This window comes from Triticum aestivum, chromosome 7B (assembly GCF_018294505.1).
Source record: "Triticum aestivum cultivar Chinese Spring chromosome 7B, IWGSC CS RefSeq v2.1, whole genome shotgun sequence".
Taxonomy (NCBI): domain Eukaryota; kingdom Viridiplantae; phylum Streptophyta; class Magnoliopsida; order Poales; family Poaceae; genus Triticum; species Triticum aestivum.
This window is the reverse complement of record NC_057813.1, coordinates 13,030,986-13,055,536: the sequence shown is the minus strand read 5'-3', so window position 1 is coordinate 13,055,536 and position 24,551 is coordinate 13,030,986. Positions and strand designations below refer to the sequence as shown.

Sequence of the window (24,551 nt, the reverse complement as noted above, 5' to 3'; positions counted from 1 at the left end):
GTAAAAAGCCGCCTGTAGCAACCTGATTTTCAGGGCTACAGATCGTTGGTAATTCTACCGACAGACTGTTTCTCTCTCTTCATTCTCTCTCTTCCACGTCATTTAAAACCCTAGTTGTCCTTCCTTCCAGACAGCTGACTGGACATTGTTGTACGTACATGCCCTAACACCCTCTGTTGTATTGACCGCAGCTCCATCTCCTCCCTCCACCGCGCACGGCGCCGGGCACGAAAACCGCCAAGAAACTAACCGCCGCCACCCCGCCGGCGCCATCCGCCAGGGTCCACGCCCACCACCGCCCCCCTCACCGCCGCAGGCCAACCACAGGAGGGGCGCGTGTCGCCACATTGCCTCGCATTTCTTTACAAATTGACCTGCAGTGGACGACTGACTCTTGAGGAAACTTCGCCGGCGCCTTGAGCAATTTCGTGGATCTACTTCGACTGCGAAATGCAGATTAAATACGTTGACGGCAGCAAACCTCATTGGGGGCGGAGGGGAGGCGTCGTCGGACACGCCACGCCCGACGCCAGCAGTGACGAGCGCGCGCACGCGCTCCGTCCCCCGCCCCCCGCTGATGAAAAGGCCAATAGCTACGGCCCGTCGAGGCACTGATAAGCCCAGGGCCGCCGGCGACGGCGAGGAGGAGGAGGAGGAAGAGAGAAGGGATTAAATTTAGGTTTGTGCTTTTCCCTTCCGCGCATTGTCCTGATTTCTTCAGTACTGGCAGGATTTGTGGCTACTTGTCAGTCTTTTCTATGCTGCCGCTGTGTGTGTGCTTTAATTCCTGATGTAGTTTAGTTAGCTGACGGTCACTCGTGCATACAGTACATTTTTTGTTCTTTGTTGATTGATGAGGACTAAGCAAGCTAAGAATCTCACTCCATTAATACTTGGCCGTTGCTTCAGGTTCTTGGATGATGAACCTGTGTGGGAGCCCGGTATGCTCCAACCAAGATGCACTCCCATGTGCATGGAACGAAATATTCGACTCCTCCACCTGCACGAATCATCTGGTGGGGTTTGGCGCCGGCGCGCTGCTCATACTCGCGCTCGCGCTCCACCTGCTTGTCAAAATTCCTAGGAGCAGAGCGTCTGCGCGGCAGCTTTCCACACCCAGCTCACCGCTGCAGTTGGCTGCAGTGGTTTTCAGTGGCTGCCTAGGTTTGGTTTATCTTGGCCTAGGGCTGTGGATGCTGGGGAACTTCTTCAGTCTGGATTCTCCTGTTTACCTGCCGCACTGGTGGCTCGTGACATTATCTCAAGGATTCTGTTTGATCCTTGCCAGCTTCGCTTTCAGCATCAGGCCTCGATTTCTTGGAGCTGCACTCGTTCGATTTTGGTCTGTCGTGCTGGCCATCTATGCGGCATTCATCTCTTGTTCCTCGGCTCATCACATCGTTGCAGAGAAAGCGATCACCATCAAGGCTTGCTTAGATGTTCTGTCCCTACCAGGTGCAATAATCTTCCTTCTTTATGGCTTTCTGCACAGCCACGAGGAAGAGGCTTATGGAGGAGCCGGAAATGGTTTATATAAGCCCCTGGGCATGGAGACAGAAGGTGAGGTAGCTAATTCAGAGAATGAGGTAACTCCCTTTGCTAAAGCTGGTTTCCTCAGCGAAATGTCATTTTGGTGGTTGAATCCTTTACTGAAGATGGGTTATGAGAAGCCCCTTGAGGACAAAGACATTCCACTTTTAAGCCCTAAAGATCGAGCACAAAGCCAGTACTTGATGTTCATGGAGAAGCTGGATAGCAAGAAGCAGTTGCAGTCACATGCTGCACCATCATTCTTCTGGACTATTGTTTCTTGTCACAAGCGTGCAATCATGGTCTCAGGTTTCTTTGCTTTGCTCAAGATTCTTACCTTATCTGCAGGCCCGTTGCTTCTGAAAGCATTCATCAATGCATCAATTGGGAAAGAAACCTTTAAGTATGAAGGCTTTGTGCTGACTGCCACATTGTTTGTCTGCAAATGCTGTGAATCGTTGTCGCAGAGACAGTGGTATTTCCGCACACGGAGATTAGGACTCCAGGTAAGATCATTTCTGTCAGCAGCTATTTATAAGAAGCAACAGAATCTATCAAATGCAGCAAAAATGGAGCACTCTTCTGGAGAAATTATGAACTATGTGACTGTCGATGCCTACCGGATTGGGGAATTCCCATACTGGTTCCATCAAACATGGACAACAACTGTTCAGCTTTGCATTGCTCTGGCAATTCTGTATAACGCAGTTGGTGCTGCAATGGTTTCATCGCTGGTTGTCATCATTATCACCGTACTCTGCAATGCTCCTTTGGCCAAACTCCAGCACAAATTTCAGAGTAAACTTATGGAAGCACAAGATGTTAGATTGAAGGCCATGACTGAATCCTTAGTTCATATGAAGGTATTGAAACTTTATGCATGGGAAGCTCACTTCAAGAAGGTCATAGAGGGGTTAAGGGAGGTTGAGTACAAGTGGTTGTCAGCATTCCAGCTTAGGAGGGCTTACAACAGTGTCCTGTTTTGGTCATCACCTGTTTTGGTTTCGGCGGCAACCTTTCTAACATGCTATCTTTTGAAAACCCCTCTTGACGCTAGCAATGTCTTCACAACTGTGGCCACTCTGCGTCTCGTGCAAGATCCAGTTAGGTCAATACCAGACGTTATTGCAGTTGTGGTACAAGCTAAGGTTGCTTTCACTCGGATATCGAAGTTTCTTGATGCACCAGAGCTGAACCGGCAAATTGGGAAGAAATACTGTGTGAGCATCGATTATCCAATAGCGATGAACTCATGTGGTTTCTCGTGGGATGGGAATCCATCAAGGCCAATTCTAAAGAACATAAATTTGACAATCAAAACTGGAGAAAAGGTAGCAATTTGTGGAGAGGTGGGATCAGGAAAGTCAACCCTTTTGGCTGCTGTACTCGGAGAGGTATCCAAAACTGAAGGCACGGTATGGTTTTCTATTGCCTTCGCTTTGTATGAAACAAGAAAATCAAACAGCTACCCATTATTTAGGTTATGATATACTTCCTCCGTTCCTAAATATAAGTCTTTTTAGAGATTTCAATATGGACTACATACGGATGAATATATAGACGTAATTTAGAGTGTAGATTCTCTCATTTTGCTCTGTATGTAGTCTATATTGGAATCTCTAAAAAGACTTATATTTAGGAACGGAGGGAGTAAATTTTTTTATCTCGAATACATGTACTTTATGTAACCCATGTTTTTTTTCATGCACTAAAAATACCGTATGTCATGTCACAGCTTTTACTTTGATTATCTCCCTTTTTATTAGATTGTATGTTATGTACCATAATAAACTTTCCATTCTATTACAAGTACAAAGGTGATATTAATTGTACAATGGAAACATAAAATTGCTCTTTGGGCTTGAGAAATCGTAGCTGGCTAGTTACTAATTATCTTATCAAAGTACAGCTTGCTGACATACTTAATAGAAGAGTAAATTTCACGTGGAACCACATATTTGTCACACTGATAGTTTGAACAATTTTTTTTGACACATTGAACCAGATTCAAGCACCAAAAATCCAAGTCTCATCCCATCCTAAAAGCCTAAAAGGTCTGCCCACATGTTAGGAAAATGTGCACTAGGTCACCAGACACTCTTTCTCTCGGGAGAATGTAGAGGTGTCCTGAATTTTGAGGGACTAAGGTGCAAAATTCAGAAGTGGTAATTGTAATAAGGCCACACAGACAATCTTGTCAAAAAGCTGCATCATTGACGTCCATGTCAACAAATAGATGCCAGCTTTTACCGTCTAGTCAGCATGACAGGCATGACAAACATGTCAACATGCGGAATGATCTTTAAATCTGGCTCAAACTGCAATATTTGTGCTTAGAGCCTCTTTGGATTGTAGGATTTTCATAGGAATTTGAGAGGATTTCAATCATTAGGAAATTTTCCCATAAGGGCCCTTTGGATCATAGAATTGGGGTTGTAAAATGCATATTCCCCAAATTCCATTGAAATCTCAACATGAAGTCAAGCCTCATTTATTTTTCCTTTGAGAAGTCCATTCATGTTTTTATTTTTTGAGCACATGTGCAAAATTCTTGTGTTTTGAGATCCTGAAGGAATCTACAGTATGTGACATCTCGATCCTGTCTTTTTCCTATCCCTATGTTTTCTAATTCATGCGATCCATAGGGGCCCTTAAATCTGATTCAGTGTGTCACAAAAAAGAAATTCTTGTCCAAAGTGTCAGTATGAAAAATATGTAGTTCAAAGTGGAATTTACTCTAAGAAATACAGCCTGTCGACAAGTGCATCATGTTAGGTTTTACCAAGTTGTTATTATTAGTTGCTGTTTCCTTTTTCTGTAAGAACTATATCAAATCATTAACCTTCGTGTACATATTTCAGATTCAAGTCTGCGGGAAAATAGCATATGTTTCTCAGACTGCATGGATCCAAACAGGAACTGTACAAGATAATATCCTCTTTGGATCTTTGATGGACAAGCAAATGTACGAAGAAACACTTGCAAGGTGCTCATTGGTCAAGGACCTTGAAATGTTGCCGTTCGGTGACCTTACTCAAATTGGAGAGAGAGGAGTAAATCTTAGTGGTGGTCAGAAGCAGCGTATTCAGCTTGCTCGTGCACTATACCAGAATGCAGACATCTATCTTCTTGATGACCCTTTCAGTGCTGTCGATGCCCATACAGCAACAAGTCTCTTTAATGTAAGCATCATATCAGCAGGAGTAGATTGTATTCCTATTTTATTATGAACTGTTTAATAAAGCTCTTGCTTGTTTGACAGGATTATGTCATGGGCATTTTATCAGACAAGACTGTTCTTTTGGTGACCCACCAAGTGGATTTTCTACCTGTATTTGACTCCATTCTGGTCTGTCTCCCCCCACCCCCCACACCCACCCTCCTCTTATGATTTATGTTTGTTTATAGTGATCTTTATTTATTTATTGATGTCATCTAAGACTAGTGGAAATTTTCTGCAGTTAATGTTAGATGGGGAGGTTATTCGGTCTGCACCTTATCAAGATCTATTGGCAGACTGTCAACAATTTATGGACCTTGTAAATGCGCATAATGATACCGTTAGTGATTCAAATCTTAGTAGTATGGCCTCTCAAAGAGTAATGGAAATACCAAGAAAAGAGACAGGTGATATTCGTGGAAACAGATATACAGAGGCTGTGAAGCCATCACCAGTAGATCAATTGATCAAGAGAGAGGAAAGGGAATCAGGGGATACAGGTCTTAAGCCTTATATGCTTTACCTGCGCCAGAACAAAGGCTTCTTGTATGCCTCTCTTTCTGTTATTTGTCACATAATTTTCTTAGCTGGTCAAATTTCACAGAATTCACGGATGGCTGCTAATGTCCAAAATGCTCGTGTTAGTACACTGAAGTTAATTTCTGTGTACATTGTTATCGGAATCTGCACCATTTTCTTTGTGCTATCACGATCTTTGTTCCTCGTTGTTCTCGGAGTCCAGACTTCAAGATCCTTGTTTTCCCAGTTGCTCAATTCATTGTTCCGTGCACCTATGACCTTTTTTGATTCTACTCCTCTAGGCAGGATTCTTAGCCGGGTAAGAAAAGCCTGAAATAAATGACAGTTATGGTAATTACAGTTCTGTTTGACATGCATTTCTAATGATGGATTATCCCCTGCAGGTCTCTTCAGATTTGAGTATCATTGATCTTGATGTTCCATTTGCCTTCATGTTTACCTTTAGTGCCAGCTTAACTGCATATAGCAATCTGGTAGTATTGGCTGTTGTTACATGGCAAGTTCTGTTTGTATCATTGCCGATGATATTTTTGGCAATTCGGTTGCAGGTGATTGATCTAACTTTATTTCTGCATGGCTAAACCCCCTTTCTATTGTTATTTCATTTCCCGAATGATCTACTCTGCTGAATTTCACCCATGGGGTTAATTTATCTGATGTTTTCTCACAATTCTGATTGACTGAGATCTGTTATATTTGGTCTTCTAGAGGTACTATTTAGCCTCAGCTAAGGAATTGATGCGGATTAATGGCACTACCAAGTCTGCCCTAGCAAATCACTTAGGTGAATCGATTTCAGGGGTTATAACAATACGTGCCTTTGAGGAACAAGATCGTTTCTTTGCTCAAAATTTGGAGCTAGTCGACAAGAATGCTAGTCCATACTTTTATAATTCTGCAGCTACTGAATGGTTGATTCAGCGCCTGGAAACAATGAGTGCTGCGGTTCTTTCTTCTGCTTTTGTCATGGCTCTTCTTCCTCAAGGAACTTTTAGCCCCGGTAAGTATCTTATCTGAAGTACTACAATCACAAGTTACACATTTTTGAGAAAGTCATGGTTGCTTACAAGCTCTATGACTGCAAATATGTGCACTGAATTTTATATGCATGCATCAGATGTGCAATGAATTTTATATGCACTGCAAAGAATTTTTTCCCCTCTGTTTTGATAGGTTCCTGGTATTGAGTTATGAAGGTTAAGCTTGTGATAAGAAAGCCTACTAGATAACCGTGAATGGCTCGAAACCCTAGTGGTATATATATCCAACTTTCCCTTTAGCAACACTTTATATGCCCAATGTCTATGTGCCAAACTCATTGGAAATACAGTTATGTAATATCATCCAGTTTATGAAGAAATTAACATTGCCCATCAGAAAACTAATTACTTCCGTTCATACTTGTGCAGGTTTTGTTGGAATGGCATTCTCTTATGGTCTTTCCCTAAATAATACTCTTGTTAACTCTATTCAAAGGCAATGCAGCCTTGCGAATCAAATAATATCTGTGGAAAGGGTGAACCACTACATGGACATACAAAGTGAACCAGAAGTTATTGAAGAAAACCGTCCGGCACCAGATTGGCCCCAAGTCGGCAGTGTGGAGCTTAGAGATTTGAAGGTAATCAAATTTAAACATGTACATGTGCACTTGACCAGGTGAAACCCTTTAGAAATTCTAACAATTTCATGTGATTTATTTTCATTTGACAGATTAGGTACAGGGAAGACGCACCCCTTGTACTACATGGTATCACTTGCAAGTTTGAAGGTGGAGACAAGATTGGTATAGTTGGTCGAACAGGAAGTGGCAAGACAACTTTAATTGGTGCATTGTTCTGCCTTGTTGAACCTGCTGGAGGGAAAATAAGTATTGACTCTGTGGACATCACTATGATGGCTTACATGACCTGCGTTCGTGTTTGGGCATCATTCCCCAAGATCCAACACTTTTTCAGGGTACAGTAAGATATAATCTGGATCCTCTTGGGAAGTTCTCGGATCAACAAATATGGGAGGTAAGACGTGTAATATATCTACAATTTCAGAAAAATAAGCACCTTATCTAATCAGGATTAATAAACAGATTTATGGGGTCGTAATGACAAGTCGCCATTCTCTGTTTATGGCATACATGCGTCTTAAAAGGAATCACTAAATTAGTTATATGCTATTGTGTCGCAGGTTCTTGACAAATGTCAACTTCTTGAAGCCGTCCAGGAGAAGGAACAGGGATTGGATTCACTTGGTAGGACACCTCACTCTATCTATATATAATTTGGTCTCTGGGGTTTATTTTATTCTGCTCCACCATTTCAAAATTCAAAATACATGCGCCACTAAATCTGTCAACTGTTAGTTGTCCTAGCCTCCTAGGTGAATGGGTTACATCCAGTTGCTAGCATAGTGTATGGTACTAATCAAGATCTTGCCATACAGTTGCGGAAAACGGGTCAAACTGGAGCATGGGCCAAAGGCAGCTCTTTTGTTTGGGTCGCACACTTTTGAGAAGGTGCCGTATCTTAGTTCTTGATGAAGCCACGGCCTCTATAGACAACGCGACAGATGCGATCCTTCAGAAAACAATCCGGACAGAATTCAGACATTGCACCGTTATTACAGTCGCGCACCGTATCCCAACAGTTATGGACTGCGATATGGTACTTGCAATGAGTGATGGTATGTTTGTCTTATCGTCCACTTATTTGGACCGCATCATAGATTTCCATATTCCATGCTGATGAGCTATAATGAAAAAAATAGCGCGCTACAGAAAATAACGTGGCCCCTGAAAATATGCTATTAGCGTGCTATAACGCGCTATAGCGTGCTATTAGCGAGGCATTATACATTGATTTATTTAGCGAGACAATTCTCTATATGCTATACGTGCTATTAGCGGCGTTATAGCGCGCTATTTTTTTCAGTGGCTATATATGAACACTTCCAGGGAAAGCAGTGGAGTATGATAAACCTGCGAAGCTCATGGAAACTGAAGGATCTCTCTTCCGCGAACTGGTCAACGAGTATTGGTCATACACATCGAACGGAAACAATTAGTAGAGATTGTTGATGATACGTGTTCACTGCAGCAGTTTCTCAGGAGATGTACAATAATCAGTTTCAGAGAGTGGACATGCTTGGAGAACAGATATACGGCACTCTGTTCTCGTACTCCGGAGGAGTTCATCTCTATTTGGAATCTGAAGAAGACGCAGTGCCGTCGTGCAGTAATTCTCTGTAACTTTGTTAACTATGTATTGTTACCTAAATTTTGAGTGATGTACAATTGAGCTTATGTTTGTTGACCGTTGCCGCTCTTCACAAGCACTGAAGTTGGAACAGAGTAAATCCCAGTTTCTTGCTCCAGCAAACAAATATAGAAGTATAAAATGGGAGGAAATCTGTAACCCTGCTATCACCATCGTTAAATCGTTCGAAGTTCTTAGGAGAAGAAATGATGATGTATTTTTCATAGCCATGCATGTAATGTGTATGTATTTTTTTTTTCATGGCCAGATGTTCCTTCTTGTGAATTTGGTGACACCAAATAATGTGCATATCAGCACTATATTTCAGTCACAGTTTTGAGTTTTGTTCTATCCTGGATGGAGCATCAGAACAGCAACTTATTAGATTCAGTAAATGAAGTGGGACAGTCTATTGCAATCTGCTGCTAGTTCTCAAGAACATGCAGTGAGATGTTGCTCTCAAGATAATAACCTACCTATTTCAATGTACATTTTTAACCCGAGTGTACACAAAACATCATATATATATATAGAGTACTACAAAGTACTGTGTGTAATACTGTACAACAACAATACAAGTCTGAATATCTGATGCTGAGAAAAAAGGTACACCTAGTTAATCAAGGCGGCGACAGTGCGACCGGCGGAGGAGCTAGCGCCGCCACGCCATGGGGCTCCCGTCCTCCAGCTCCGGCCGCGTCCTCACCATCTTCGCCGCCGGCATCCTGCTCCCCCGCACCGCCATCCTCCCCAGCTCCTCCCCGGCCAGCGCCCGCAGGTCCATCTCCTCCCTCCTGCGCCTCCTGCTCCACCGCACCGCCGCGACCACGGTGGCCGCCAGGAAGCCCACCACCACCACCCCGCCGACGCCGGCCACCGCCATCCACGCCCACCACCGCTCCCGCACCGCTGCAGGCGGCTGCGGCGTCGGCGGCGTCAGCGAAGGCGGTGTCGGTTGCAGCCGCACCGCCACGCCGTAGTGGCCCGTGCCGGTCACCGTGCACGCGGTGTCCGACGCCATGGCGTGCGTGGCCACGGCCTTGGCCTTCCCGCTGTCCACCGCGAAGGTTACGCACCTTGCCGCCGTGGCGTTAAACGGCGGCGTCCCGTTCGCCGCCGCAGGCGCGAGGTACCCGAACTCCAGGCGGACCGGCGCGCCGAGCGCCCGGAGTCCGACAGCCCTGCTGCCGTTGTTTCCGGTCGACACGTCGTACGCGAGCAGCGCGGCCACGGGGGCAGCCAGCGCGTACCCGGGCGGCGCGGCGAAGAGCGCGCCGGACGAGGAGTTGCCGCCGACGAACCGCTCGAAGACGACGTCGACGCGGCGGGCGAACGGGGACGGCACGACGCGCGGCGGCACGGTGAACCCCGCGGTGTCGGCGGCGGTGGCGTTGACGCCGTCGGCCCAGAGGGAGCTGCTCCGCACGCGCAGCGCCGAGGCCTGGACCTCGACGAGGCCGCACGGCGACGGGCAGGCCGTGAGGGGCACGCCCACGAGCTTGTCGGTGCGGTGGAGCAGCTCGAACGCGCGGTCGCGGACGACGTCCTCGAGGGACGAGATGTTGACGATGACGGCGGCGCTGCCGTGATCCTGGGCCGCGGAGCAATGATGCAGCAGGAGCGCGAGGAGCAGCAGCGACGACAACAAGGACGACGATGGGACCGCCATTGCTGCCTCTCTTTCTGGAGGGCTAGCTCCGTGGCATGTGGCGGCGGCGATAGGATGCCGCCATCTCGACGGAGGGCTCGAAACGGCGCGCCGGGAAGGATGGAGCGAGCGGAGGAGGTTCCGGCCAGAGCTACGAGAGGTTAATCACCAATGGAGGGAAATGATCTCCTATATTTAGGGGGGATGCTGGCTGTTAATTAGTACCAGCACTCAGATGAAATGCAGCATTATATTATCCCTTTTTTCAACACAGTGCAGAGGCAGACATACATGCTCATACATGCGCACATACACTCATTTCTATGTACTCCCTCCGTTCCAAAATAGATAACCCAACTTTATACTAAAATTAAAGAAAGAATATTTACTCCTGAAGGTGAGAGGAAAATTTTACCACGCGAGCGTTCAGTCTTCATTCTTGATAGTGAACGCTTGCCCGAACTAGTGGAGGGAGTGCATGAGTGAAGGAAGGAGGACGAAGAATGAGGAGGGGGAGGGGAGCTAACCGAAACTGTTACCGAGGTAATGACAACCTAGTGACAATGTGGTAATGCCTTGACTTGGCGATGGTGAGACCGAAAAATCCACGAGGAGGGAGATGGCGAGAAGGATGAGGAAAAGGAAGGTATGCACCGGTCTCCCAAGAGGAAGAAGATGAGATAGGGGTACCCCGATCATATGGTGCAAAACGCCGTCCACCTCCGCCCATCCCTGCGCCGTCGGCGACGAAGGGCTGGTCAGCACGGCCGTGCTGGGCCCCTGGCCTCCTCCGACGTGCAGCTCCCTCCGTTCGTGCTGTGGCATCTGCCCCACCCGCTCCCTTCCCCTCGAGCTACGGATCTACGGTGTCCTTGGTTACCCGGCGGCAGCTGCCTCTGCAGCTCGCCCGGCCGGGAGTGCGCCCGGCGTGCCATCCCCTTGCGCGATTCCTAGCCTGCAGGTGCGGCTTTGTCCCTGGAATTCATGGACATGCGCTTCCCTCCCCTGTCCATGGTTGTCCAATGCGTTTCCAGATCTGGGCCCCCGCGTGAGCTGCGTCCCTTCCAGCTCCTCCGGCTTGTCAGCATCTTGGTGGCTTCGCAACCCACCCTGCAGATGTCCTTGTTGGCCGGTGTCCATCCCGGTGCGGCTCCGGCTTAGGCGTGTTCTTGGAGCTGCGTCTCCTTCCGGCTCCTTTGGCACGTTTGCGCCCCTGCGGCTCCGGTCCCGGCGGCCCAGATTTGCGTTCTCTCCAAATCTTGGCTTGTCCGGGTCCCCCGACCACCTTCGCTTCCCCTATGTCATCCACCCGGTCGCCCAACCTTGCCCACCTCCATGCCCCCCCTCCGCCCGATCTGTAGCTCTCATGTCCGGCGATGTCTGGTGCCTCCTTCGGCAGCGGACGCAGCTCCCCTTCCTACGGTGGCAGTTTCAACTGAGGACTTGGCTTCCTCTTCTCGGAATCTTGCTCCGACGGCTTGGGATTGCTCAGAATCTAGCCAAGGCGAAATCCTTGCTCGATCTTTCGATGCTGGCAGCAGCGACACCTACGGGTACCGTCACCTTCTTGGAGGCGCTGCCATGGCCGTCATCTGTGCCCCTCTTCGAGCAGCAGGGAAAACCCTAGGTCCGGTTATCCAGATCGGGCGGCAACGGCGTCTCGGCGTCGTTCTCCTTCATGAAGGCGCCGTCTTGTTTGTTTGCGGTGTCCTCGGCAGTGGATTTAGAGATGTTGGTTGTCATGTTCGGTTGGTTTGGGCTGCTTACAGGGTGGCGAGTTTAGCTGTGTTGTGTCTGTGTCTGGGTTGAGCATCCCATGTCTCTGCTCCGTGCACCATGTTTACGCCTTTTGCGTTCGTGCCATGTGTTGTACTACTGCCTGTATTCACTCTTACTTCTTTTATCAATGCAATGATACGCAAGCTTTGCGTATTCGCCAAAAAATAATTATGCGGATTTTAAAAAAAAATACTTATGCGGAAATTGAATTGTTTAATCTTGAAACTCTATTTCTCCGCAAGGGGTTCATACTGATGAAACCAGTACACTCAACCATATGAACTAATTAAGATTCTCACGAAAAAAAAACCCATATGAACTAGTGTAACGAAATCATTTTTTCTTGAAACTTAGAAATACATTTTTTTCAAAAAAAAAGTGGGATCGCAGGAGCTCGAGCTCTAAAAGGCATTTCTGTCCAAAACCGGCCTTCTTTTTCTAGTACTGCCAAAGAGAAAGAGCAATGGAGCAGCTCGGTTCTCATTTTATATACTCCTATATATTATCTTATCCGAGAAATGGAGCAGTTGATACGACGCTACTCTGGTCTCCAACCCAACCTTTTTCCGATGGCGACACGCCTCACCTCACCGGAGTTCCTGGAGTGCGGCAGCTTTATGGGCGGCGCGGCCGGGCCGGGTTGACCCTCCTGCTAACTATTTTTTCTAAGCATATAAGGATTTCACATCAATAAACCATACTTTTTTTCTTTATGAAAAGATTAACTCTATTACAAAAGTTCACCGGAAATAGAAAGAATCTCAAACATAATAAAAATTAAATCGAGATTCCGAGTCCACGGAATGACCGCTACTACCGCTAGAACGAGTCGTCGCCGCGCCTCTGTCGCCGCTCCTCTACCAGAGCCGGCTTGACCTTGTCAAGTCTTTGTGCACGTGCCCCTAAGGACTACTCCCTTCATTACAAAATAGATGACTCAACTTTGTACAAACTTTAAATAGATGACTCAAGCACTAGTAGAAAACAGGGCTTTCGTTCAGGCCAGATAAGCCCATTAGTCCCGGTCCAGTGACGAACGGGGACCGATGGGGCCATTGGTCCCGATTCGTGAGGTCAGGGGGCCCGTCGGGCCTTGTGGGGGCATTGGTCCCGGTTCGTCTGGCCCCTTTGGTCCCGGTTGGTGGGATAAACCGGGACCAGTGAGCCTCGCTCCTGGCCCACCACCATTGGTCCCGGTTGGTGGCTTGAACCGGGACCAAAGGTTGCCGTTTAGCCTATATATACCCCCCCGTGTAAGAGAAGAGCACACTCCTCTGTTTTTTCTGCCCGACGAGGGGAGAGGGCTTTGTGGTGCTATAGCTCACCTCCTATGCACACGAGGTGTTTGATGGAATGCCCGAGCCACACTACTTAAGCTTTCTCCTCTCCAAGCTCGACCTTCAAGCTCCATTTTTCTCAATATTTGTCTAGATTTAGCGGTCCGTCACGTCCCGTCCCCATCTTCACCGCCGTTCATCACCCGCGCCGATCTCATCGCCGGCACCACCGTGGTGAGCCTTTTGTTTTTATCTTCTGTCCGAAAGGAAAAAAATCTTACTTGTATGTACATATTTAGATAGATACTTGTATAATTTTCTTACTTTTATTATTGCTTCTTATTATTTAGTGCGATGGTTTTGGTATCCGTCCACGCTGGCCCTCGTCCTGTCTATGATTTAGATGTGGTATATATTATATAATTATTTGATTCATTTATTGTTTATGACAATTATGCCGACCAACGTGACATAAATTTTATTTATCTAGGAGGTATGTGAACCAGAAATTCCAACCGACCCTATTGTCGAGAGGTTAAATTTAGTTGAAGAAAAAAAGAATTTCTTGAAGGAAAAAACAAAAAAAATTAAGGAGGAGAAGATGATATTGGAGTTGCATGTTGCGTATGTGGTCGATGATCACAAGATCAAGATGGATACAATGCGCTTGAAGATTAGAAAGATTAGAAAATATGCCATTCATACCGAGGCTTGGTATCATTATGCCGTTGGATCAATTGTTATCTTGAGTGCGATTATGATCGCATTTGTTTTCGCATTGAAATGTTTTACATAGTTTCAATGTATGGTTTAATTAATTAGATGCTCTGGAGAGCTATATGTTGTTCAATGAGAACTATGTATGTACTTTGGTTTTAATGTGATAATGAACATATATTAATTTGGTCACTTAATTATCTATTCATGATGTTATGTAATGGTTTTTGACACACTTAATTATATATAATGCACACAGATGAACCGGCAATGGATGTACGGTGACAGACACACCTCCGAGTACATTAAGGGCGTGCATGATTTTCTCGAAGTGGCTGAGGCAAACAAGCAGAATGGTTTTATGTGTTGTCCATGCCCTATATGTAGGAATACGAAGTCTTACTCTGACTCGAAAATCATTCACACCCACCTGCTTTATAAAGGATTCATGCCACACCATAATGTTTGGACCAAGCACAAAGAAATAGGGATTATGATGGAAGACAACAAAGAAGAAGAGGACGATGACAACTATGTGCCCCCTGAATACGGTGATGCTGCAACGGGGGAAGCTGTTGAAGATCAAGAGGAACCAGACGATGTGCCCGATGATGATCTCCGCCGGGTCATTGTTGATGCAAGAAGACAGTGTGAAAGTGAAAAAGAGAAGTGAAGTTCGATCGCATGCTAGAGGATCACAAAAAAAAGTTTGTACCCCAATTGCGAAGATGGCAACACAAAGCTCGGTACCGTACTGGAATTGCTGCAGTGGAAGGGAGAGAATGGTGTGCATGACAAAGGATTTGAGAAGCTACTAAAAATATTCAAGAAGAAGCTTCCAAAGGATAACGAATTGCCCGACAGTACGTATGCAACAAAGAAGGTTGTATGCCCTCTAGGATTGGAGGTGCAGAAGATACATGCATGCCCTAATGGCTGCATCCTGTATCGTGGTACGTATGAGGATCTGAACACATGCCCGGTATGCGGTGCATTGCGGTATAAGATCAGACGAGATGACCCTGGTGATGTTGATGGCGAGCGCCCCCAGAAGAGGGTTTCTGCCAAGGTGATGTGGTATGCTCCTATAATACCATGGTTGAAACGCCTGTTCAGAAACAAAGAGCATGCCAAGTTGATGCGATGGCACAGAGCTGACATAAGAAAGACGAGAAGTTGAGAGCACCCGCTGACGGGTCGCAGTGGAGAAAAATCGAGAGAAAGTACTGGGAGGAGTTTGCAGGTGATGCAAGGAACATATGGTTTGGTTTAAGCGCAGATGACATTAATCTTTTCGGGGAGCAGAGCAGCAATCACAACACCTGACCCGTGACTCTATGTATCTATAACCTTCATCCTTGGTTGTGCATGAAGCGGAAGTTCATTATGATGTCAGTTCTCATCCAAGGCCCTAAGCAACCTGGCAACAACATTGATGTGTACCTAAGTCCATTAGTTGAAGAACTTTTACAGTTGTGGATTGGAAACGGTGTACGTGCGTGGGATAAGCACAAACAGGAGGAATTTGATCTGCATGCGTTGCTGTTTGTCACCATCAATGATTGGCCTGGTCTCAGTAACCTTTCAGGATAGACAAACAAGGGATACCACGCATGCACACATTGTTTAGATGACACCGAAAGTATATACCTAGACAAATGCGGGAAGAATGTTTACCTGGGGCATCGTCGATTCCTTCCGACCAACCATCAATGTCAAAAGAAAGGCAAGCACTTGAAAGGCGAGGCAGATCACCGGAAGAAGCCCGCCATGCGTACCGGTGATCACGTACTTGCTATGGTCAATGATTTAAAAGTAATATTCGAAAAGGGTCCCGATGGACTATTTGTTTCGAATGACGCTGAGGGACACGCACCCATGTGGAAGAAAAAATCTATATTTTCGGACCTATCCTACTGGAAAGACCTAGAGGCCCGCTCTTCAATCGACGCGATGCACGTGACGAAGAACCTTTACGTGAACGTGCTAGACTTCTTGGGCGTGTACGGGAAGACAAAAAATACACCAGAGGCACAGGAGGACCTGCAACGTTTGCACGAAAAATACGACATGCCTCCAAAGCAGTATGAAGGTCCTGCCAACTACGCTCTTACCAAAGAAGAGAAGGAAATCTTCTTTCAATGCCTGCTTAGTATGAAGGTCCCGTCTGGCTACTCGTCGAATATAAAGGGAATAATAAATATGCCAGAGAAAAAGTTCCATAACCTAAAGTCTCATGACTGCCACATGATTATGACGCAACTGCTTCCAGTTGCATTGAGGGGGCTTCTACCGGAAAATGTTTGATTAGCCATTGTGAAGCTATGTTCATTCCTCAATGCAAGCTCTCAGAAGGTGATCGATCCAGAGATCCTACCAAGGTTAAGGAGTGATGTGGCACAATGTCTTGTTAGTTTCAAGCTGGTGTTCCCACCATCCTTCTTCAATATCATGGCACACGTCCTAGTTCATCTAGTCGACGAGATTGTCATTCTGGGCCCTGTATTTCTACACAATGTGTTCCTGATACGTGTCCAACATATCTATAATTTTTGATTGTTCCATGCTATTATATTACCTGTTTTGGATGTTTATGGGCTTTACTTTACACTTTTATATCATTTTTGGGACTAACCTACTAACCGGAGGCCCAGCCCGTATTGCTGTTGTTTTGCCTATTTCAGTGTTTCGAAGAAAAGGAATATCAAACGGAGTCCAAACAGAATGAAACCTTCGGGAGCGTGATTTTTGGAACGAACGTGATCCATAGGACTTGGAGAGCAAGTCAAGAAGCTTCCGAGGCGGCCACGAGGGTGGAGGGTGCGCCCCCTAGGCCTGGGCATGCCCCCTGTCTCGTGGGCCTCTCGGGCGTCCACCGATGTACTTCTTCCTCCTATATATACCTACGTACCCCGAAAACATCAGGGGCGGCCACGAAAAGCTATTTTCACCATCGTAACCTTTTGTATCCACGAGATCCCATCGTGGAGCCTTCGCCGGTGCTCCGCCGGAGGGGGAATCGACCATGGAGGACTTCTACATTAATACCATAGCCTCTCCTATGAGTTGTGAGTAGTTTACCACAGACCTTCAGGTCCATAGTTATTAGCTAGATGGCTTCTTCTCTCTCTTTGAATCTCAATACCATGTTCTCCTTGATCTTCTTGGAGATCTATTCGATGTCACTCTTTTTGCGGTGTGTTTGTCGAGATCCGATGAATTGTGGGTTTATGATCAAGTTTATCTATGATAAATATTTGAATCTCCTCTGAATTCTTTTATGTGTGATTAAGTTATCTTTACAAGTCTCTTCGAATGATCGGTTTGGTTTGGCCTACTAGATTGATCTTTCTTGCCATGTGAGAAGTGCTTAGCTTTGGGTTCAATCTTGCAGTGTCCTTTCCCAGTGACAGCAGGGGCAGCAAGGCACGTATTGTATTGTTGCCATCGAGGATAAAAAGATGGGGTTTATATCATATTGCATGAGTTTATCCCTCTACATCATGTCATCTTTCTTAAAGCGTTACTCTGTTCTTCATGAACTTAATACTCTAGATGCATGCTGGATAGTGGTCGATGTGTGGAGTAATAGTAGTAGATGCAGGCAAGAGTCGGTCTACCTGTCACGGACGTGATGCCTATATACATGATCATGCCTAGATAATCTCATAGTTATTCACTTTTCTATCAATTGCTCGACAGTAATTTGTTCACCCACCGTAATACTTATGCTATCTTGAGAGAAGCCACTAGTGAAACCTATGGCCCCCGGGTCTATCTCTTATCATATAAGCTTTCAATCTACTTTTATTTGCATCTTTACTTTTCCAATCTATATCATAAAATACCAAAAATATATTTATCTTATCATATTATCTCTATCAGATCTCACTTCGCAAGTGGCCGTGAAGGGATTGACAACCCCTTTATTGCATTGGTTGCGAATTCTTTGTTTGTTTGTGTAGGTGAGTGGGACTTGTGAGGAGCCTCCTACTAGATTGATACCTTGGTTCTCAAAAACTGAGGGAAATACTTACACTACTGTGATGCATCACCCTTTCCTCTTCAAGGAAAACCAACGCAAGCTCAAGACGTAGCAAGAAGGATTTCTGGCGCCGTTGCCGGGGAGGTCTTCGCACAAGTCAAGACATACCAAGTACCCATCACAAACTCATCTCCCTTTCATTTACATTATTTTCCATTTACCTCTCGTTTCCTCTCCCCCACTTCAGCCTTGCCGTTTTATTCGCCCTCTCTTTCCCAATCTTCTCCTTCTCTCTCTTTCGATTGCCTTTTTCTGTTTGTTTGTGTGTTGGATTACTTGTCGCCATGGCACAAGATAATACCAAATTGCATGATTTCTCCAATACCAATAATAATGATTTCCTTAGTACTCCGATTGCTCCTCTTAATGATGTTGAGTCTTGTGAAATCAATGCTGCTTTGCTGAATCTTGTTATGAAAGATCAATTCTCCGGCCTTCCTAGTGAAGATGCCCCTACCCATCTAAACAACTTTGTTGATTTGTGTGAGATGCAAAAGAAAAAAGACACGGATAATGATATTGTTAAATTGAAGTTATTTCCGTTTTCATTTAGAGATTGTGCTAAAGTTTGGTTTTCGTCTTTGCCTAAAAATAGTATTGGTTCTTGGAACAAGTGCAAATATGCTTTTATCTCTAAGTATTTTCCTCCCGCTAAGATCATCACTCTTAGGAACGATATTATGAATTTTAAACAACTTGATCATGAGCATGTTGCCCAATCTTGGGAAAGAATGAAATTGATGATTCGCAATTGCCCTACTCATGGTTTGAATTTATGGATGATCATACAAAAAATTTATGCCGGATTGAATTTTGCTTCTAGAAATCTTTTAGATTCGGCCGCGGGAGGCTTGTTTTTGGAAATCACCTTAGGAGAAGCTACAAAGCTCCTTGATAATATCATGGCTAATTATTCTCAATGGCACACTGAACGATGTACTAGTAAAAAAGTGCATGCTATAGAAGAATTTAATGTTTTGAGTGGAAAGATGGATGAACTTATGAGATTGTTTGCTACTAAGAGTGCTTCTATTGATCCCAATGATATGCCTTTATCTACCTTGATTGAGAATAATAATGAATCTATGGATGGAAATTTTGTTGGTAGGAATAATTTTGGCAACAATGCTTATAGAGGAAACTTTAATCCTAGACTGTTCCCTAATGATTCCTCTAATAATTATGGGAATTCATACAATAATTATTATGGTAATTTTAATAGATTACCCTCTGATTTTGAGAATAGTGTGAAAGAATTTATGATCTCTCAAAAGAATTTTAATGTCTTTCTTGAAGAAAAATTGCTTAAAGTTGATGATTTGACTAGGAACGTTGATAGACTCTTGCTTGATGTTGATTCTTTGAAACTTAGATCTACTCCTCCTAAGCATGATATCAATGAGTCTCTCAAAGCTATGAGAAGTTCCATTGACGAGTGCAAAGAAAGAACCGCTAGATTGCGTGCTAAGAAAGATTGCTTTATAAAGGCGTGTTCTTCTAGTTTCCATGAAAATAATGATGAAGATCTTAAAGTTATTGATGTGTCCCCTATTAGATCTTTGTTTTGCAATATGAATCTTAATAATGATGGGACTGGAGATGAGTCAACTTTAGTTAAAAGGCGTCCCAATAATTCGGAGTTTTTAGATCTTGATGCTAAATTTGGTAAAAGTGGGATTGGAGAGGTCAAGACTTTAAATAGCATTGAACCCACTATATTGGATTGCAAGGAATTTGATTATGATAATTGTTCTTTAGAAGGTTGTATTTCCTTGTTGCAATTCGTTGTGAATTCTCCTTGTGCTTATAGTCAAAATAAAACTTTTACCAAACATATTGTTGATGCCTTGATGCAATCTTTTGATGAAAAACTTAATTTGGAAGTTTCTATACCTAGAAAACTTAATGATGAGTGGGAACATACTATAAAGATTAAAATTAAATATCATGAGTGCTATGCTTTATGTGATTTGGGTGCTAGTGTTTCCACGATTCCGAAAACTTTATGTGATATTCTAGGTTTCCATGATCTCGATGATTGCTCTTTAAATTTGCACCTTGCGGATTCCACCATTAAAAAGCCAACGGGAAGGATCAATGATGTTTTCATTGTTGCAAATAGAAATTTGGTGCCCGTAGATTTTATTGTTCTTGATATAGATTGCAATCTTGCTTGTCCTATTATTTTTGGTAGACCTTTTCTTAGAATGATTGGCGCGATTATTGATATGAAGGAAGGGAATATTAGATTCCAATTTCCATTAAGGAAAGGCATGGAGCAATTTCCAAGAAAGAAAATTAAATTACCTTATGAATCTATCATGCGAGCTACTTATGAATCAAGTGTCAAAGATGGCACTAGTTAGATCTATCCTCGCTTTTATGCCTAGCTTGGGGCGTTAAACAATAGCGCTAGTTCGGAGGCAACCCAATTTTATTTGTGTTTTTTGTTTTTGTTCTTGTTTAGTAATAAATTTTGCATCTACTTTATGTTTAGATGTGATTTCATATTTTATTTAGTGTTTGTGCCAAGTAGAACCTACAGGATAACCTATGGTGATAGTTAATTTGATTCTGCTCAAAAACAGAAACTTTGCACTCACAAGAAAAAATTCAATAAATCACAGAATCATGTTTTTGCATTTATTCTTTTTGCTGTAGGTCAATAGATAAATTTCCTAAGACGTCCTATTTTGGTAGGATTTTTAGTGTTCCAGAAGTATTCGAAAGTTACAGATTGCTACAGACTGTTCTCTTTTTGACAGATTCTGCCTTTCGTGTGTTGTTTGCTTATTTTGATGCATCTATGGCTACTATGTAAGGGTATGAACCATAGAAAACTTGGAATACAGTAGGTTTAAAACCAATATAAATAAATAATGAGTTCATTACAGTACCTTATGTGGTGGTTTTTCTTTCTTTCACTAATGGAGCTTATGAGATTTCCTATTGAGTTTTGTGTTGTGAAGTTTTCAAGTTTTGGGTAAAGATTTGATGGACTATGGAATAAAGAGTGGCAAGAGACTAAGCTTGGGGATGCCCATGGCACCCCAAGATATTCAAGAATAGCCAAAATCCTAAGCTTGTGGATGACCCGGGAAGGCATCCCCTCTTTCGTCTTCGTTCATTGGTAACTTTACTTGGAGCTATATTTTTATTCGCCACATGATATGTGTTTTTCTTGGAGCGTCTTGTATGATATTGGTTTTTGCTTTTTAGTTTACCACAATCATACTTGCTTTACACACCTTTTGGGAGAGAAATACTTGATTAGAAATTTATTAGAATACTCTATGTGCTTCACTTATATCTTTTGAGCTAGATAATTTTTGCTCTAGTGCTTCACTTATATCTTTTAAGAGCACGGTGGTGGCTTAATTTTGAAGAAATTGTTAATCTCTCATGCTTCACTTATATTATTTTGAGAGTTTCTTAGAACAACATGGTATTTGCTATGGTTATAAAATTGGTCCTAGAATGGTGAGCATCTAAGTTTGGTATAATAAAAACTATCATAGAAAGTGCATTAAAAATTATGATCAATTTGATGCTTGATAATTGTTTTGAGATATAAAGGTAACAATGCTAGAGTCATGCTAGTTGGATAATTTTTAAATTGATAAATACTTGTGTTGAAGTTGGCAAGTCCCGTAGCATGCACGTATTTTAAAAGTTGTGTGACAAATTTGTTGCATGGGGTGCTCTTTGAGTGCTTTCCTTATGAGTGGCAGTCGGGGACGAGCAATGGTCTTTTTCTACCAATCTATCCCTCTAGGGGCATGCGTAGTAGTACTTTGCTTCGAGGGCTAATAAATCTTTGCAATAAGTATATGAGTTCTTTATGACTAATGTGAGTCCGTGGACATACGCACACTTACCCTTCCACTTTGCTAGCCTCTATTATGCCGCGCAACTTTCGCCGGTATTATGAACCCATTATTTAACTTCCTCAAAACATCCACCATACCTACCTATGATGGCATTTCCATAGCCATTCTGAGATATATTGCCATGCAACTTTCCACCGTTCCGTTTATTATGACACGCTCCATCATTGTCATATTGCTCTTTGCATGATTATGTAGTTGACATAGTATTTGTGGCAAGGCCACCTTCATAATTTTTCATACATGTCACTCTTGATTAATTGCATATCCCGATACACCGCAGGAGGCATTCACATAGAGTCATATTTTGTTCTAAGTATTGAGTTGTAATCCTTGAGTTGTAAATCAATAAAAGTGTGATGATCTTCATTATTAGAGCATTGTCCCAAGTGAGGAAAGGATGATGAAGACTATGATTCCCCCACAAGTCAGGATGAGACTTCGGACTTTATAAAAATAAAAGAGGCCAAATAAGCCCATGAAAAGAATAGGCCAAAGAAGCCCACCAAAAAGAAAAAAAGAAAAAAAAAGGAGAAAAGAAAAAAAATGAGAGAGAGAAGGGACAATGCTACTATCTATTTTCCACACTTGTGCTTCAAAATAGCACCATCGTCTTCATGATAGAGAGTCTCTTATGTTGTCACTTTCATATACTAGTGGGAATTTTCCATTATAGAACTTGGCTTGTATATTCCAATGATGGGCTTCCTCAAAACGCACTAGGTCTTCGTGAGCAAGCAAGTTGGATGCACACCCACTTAGTTTCTTTTGTTGAGCTTTCATATATTTATAGCTCTAGTGCATCCGTCCCATGGCAATCCCTACTCACTCACATTGATATCTATTAACGGGCATCTCCATAACCCGTGGATACGCCTAGTTGATGTGAGACTATATTCTTCCTCTTTGTCCTCATAACCACCATATACCACACATATTGCTATGTCCATGGCTTGCGCTCATGTATTGCGTAAGAATTGAAAAGGCTGAAGCGCGTTAAAAAGTATGAACCAATTGCTCGGCTCGTCATCGGGGTTATGCATAAAGGGAGTATTTTGTGTAACAGAGATGAAGCATGGCCTAACTATATGATTTTGTAGGGATGAACTTTCTTTGGCTATGCTATTTTGATAGGACATGAATATTTGTTAGTATGCTTCATAGTATTATTATTTTCATGTTTTATAAGCTTTTATCTTGAATCATTTGGATCTAAACTATCATGCCACAATAAAGAAAATTACATTGAGAATTATGCTACGTAGCATTCCACATCAAAAATTCTGTTTTTATCATTTACCTACTCGAGGACGAGCAGGAATTAAGCTTGGGGATGCTTGATACGTCTCCAACGTATCTATAATTTTTTACTGTTCCATGCTATTATATTACCTGTTTTGGATGTTTATGGGCTTTAATTTACACTTTTATATCATTTTTGGGACTAACCTACTAACTGGAGGCCCAGCCCGTATTGCTGTTTTTTTGCCTATTTTAGTGTTTCGAAGAAATGGAATATCAAACGGAGTCCAAATAGAATGAAACCTTCGGGAGCGTGATTTTTGGAATGAACGTGATCCAGAGGACTTGGAGTGCAAGTCAAGAAACTTCCGAGGCGGCCACGAGGGTGGAGGGCGCGCCCCCTAGGGCTGGGCGCGCCCCCTGTCTCATGGGCCCCTCGGGGCGTCCACCGATGTACTTCTTCCTCCTATATATACCTACGTACCCAGAAAACATCAGGGGCGACCACAAAAAGCTATTTCCACCACTGTAACCTTCTGTATCCGCTAGATCCCATCTTGGAGCCTTCGCCGGCGCTCCGCCGGAGGGGGAATCGACCATGGAGGGCTTCTAAATCAACACCATAGCCTCTCTGATGAGTTGTGAGTAGTTTACCACAGACCTTCGGGTCCATAGTTATTAGCTAGATGGCTTTTTCTCTCTCTTTGAATCTCAATACCATGTTCTCCTTGATCTTCTTGGAGATCTATTCGAACTCTTTTTGCGGTGTGTTTGTCGAGATCCGATTAATTGTGGGTTTATGATCAAGTTTATCTATGAGAAATATTTGAATCTCCTCTAAATTCTTTTATGTGTGATTAAGTTATCTTTGTAAGTCTCTTCGAATTATCGGTTTGGTTGGGCCTACTAGATTGATCTTTCTTGCCATGGGAGAAGTGCTTAGCTTTGGGTTCAATCTTGTGGTGTCCTTTCCCAGTGACAGCAGGGGCAGCAAGGCACATATTGTATTGTTGCCATCGAGGATAAAAAGATGGGGTTTATATCATATTGCATGAGTTTATCCCTCTACATCATGTCATCTTTCTTAAAGCGTTACTCTGTTCTTCATGAACTTAATACTCTAGATGCATGCTGGGTAGCGGTCGATGTGTGGAGTAATAGTAGTAGATGCAGGAAGGAGTCGGTCTACTTGTCACGGACGTGATGCCTATATACATGATCATGCCTAGATAATCTTGTAGTTATTCGCTTTTCTATCAATTGCTCGACAGTAATTTGTTCACCCATCGTAATACTTATGCTATCTTGAGAGAAGCCACTAGTGAAACCTATGGCCCCCGGGCCTATCTCTTATCATATAAGCTTTCAATCTACTTTTATTTGCATCTTTACTTTTCCAATCTATATCATAAAGT

At 43.6% G+C, this 24,551-nt stretch overlaps 1 protein-coding gene and 1 pseudogene across 1 annotated transcript; one reads left to right on the top strand and one right to left on the bottom strand.

Moving 5' to 3' along the window:
- The first annotated feature begins 899 nt into the window (after nt 1–899).
- Nucleotides 900–8,701, top strand: LOC123159777 (ABC transporter C family member 10-like; annotated as a pseudogene).
- Nucleotides 8,702–8,949: 248 nt separating this feature from the next.
- Nucleotides 8,950–10,382, bottom strand: LOC123161895 (uncharacterized). Its single transcript, XM_044579708.1, has one exon. It carries the CDS (start codon nt 10,208–10,210, stop codon nt 9,194–9,196), a length of 1,017 nt encoding a protein of 338 aa, XP_044435643.1. The 5' UTR covers nt 10,211–10,382; the 3' UTR covers nt 8,950–9,193.
- Nucleotides 10,383–24,551: the final 14,169 nt, after the last annotated feature.

Bases quoted from the DNA above. Each gene is read 5' to 3' on its own strand.
- LOC123161895 (XM_044579708.1), bottom strand. From the start codon at position 10,210: ATGGCGGTCCCATCGTCGTCCTTGTTGTCGTCGCTGCTGCTCCTCGCG.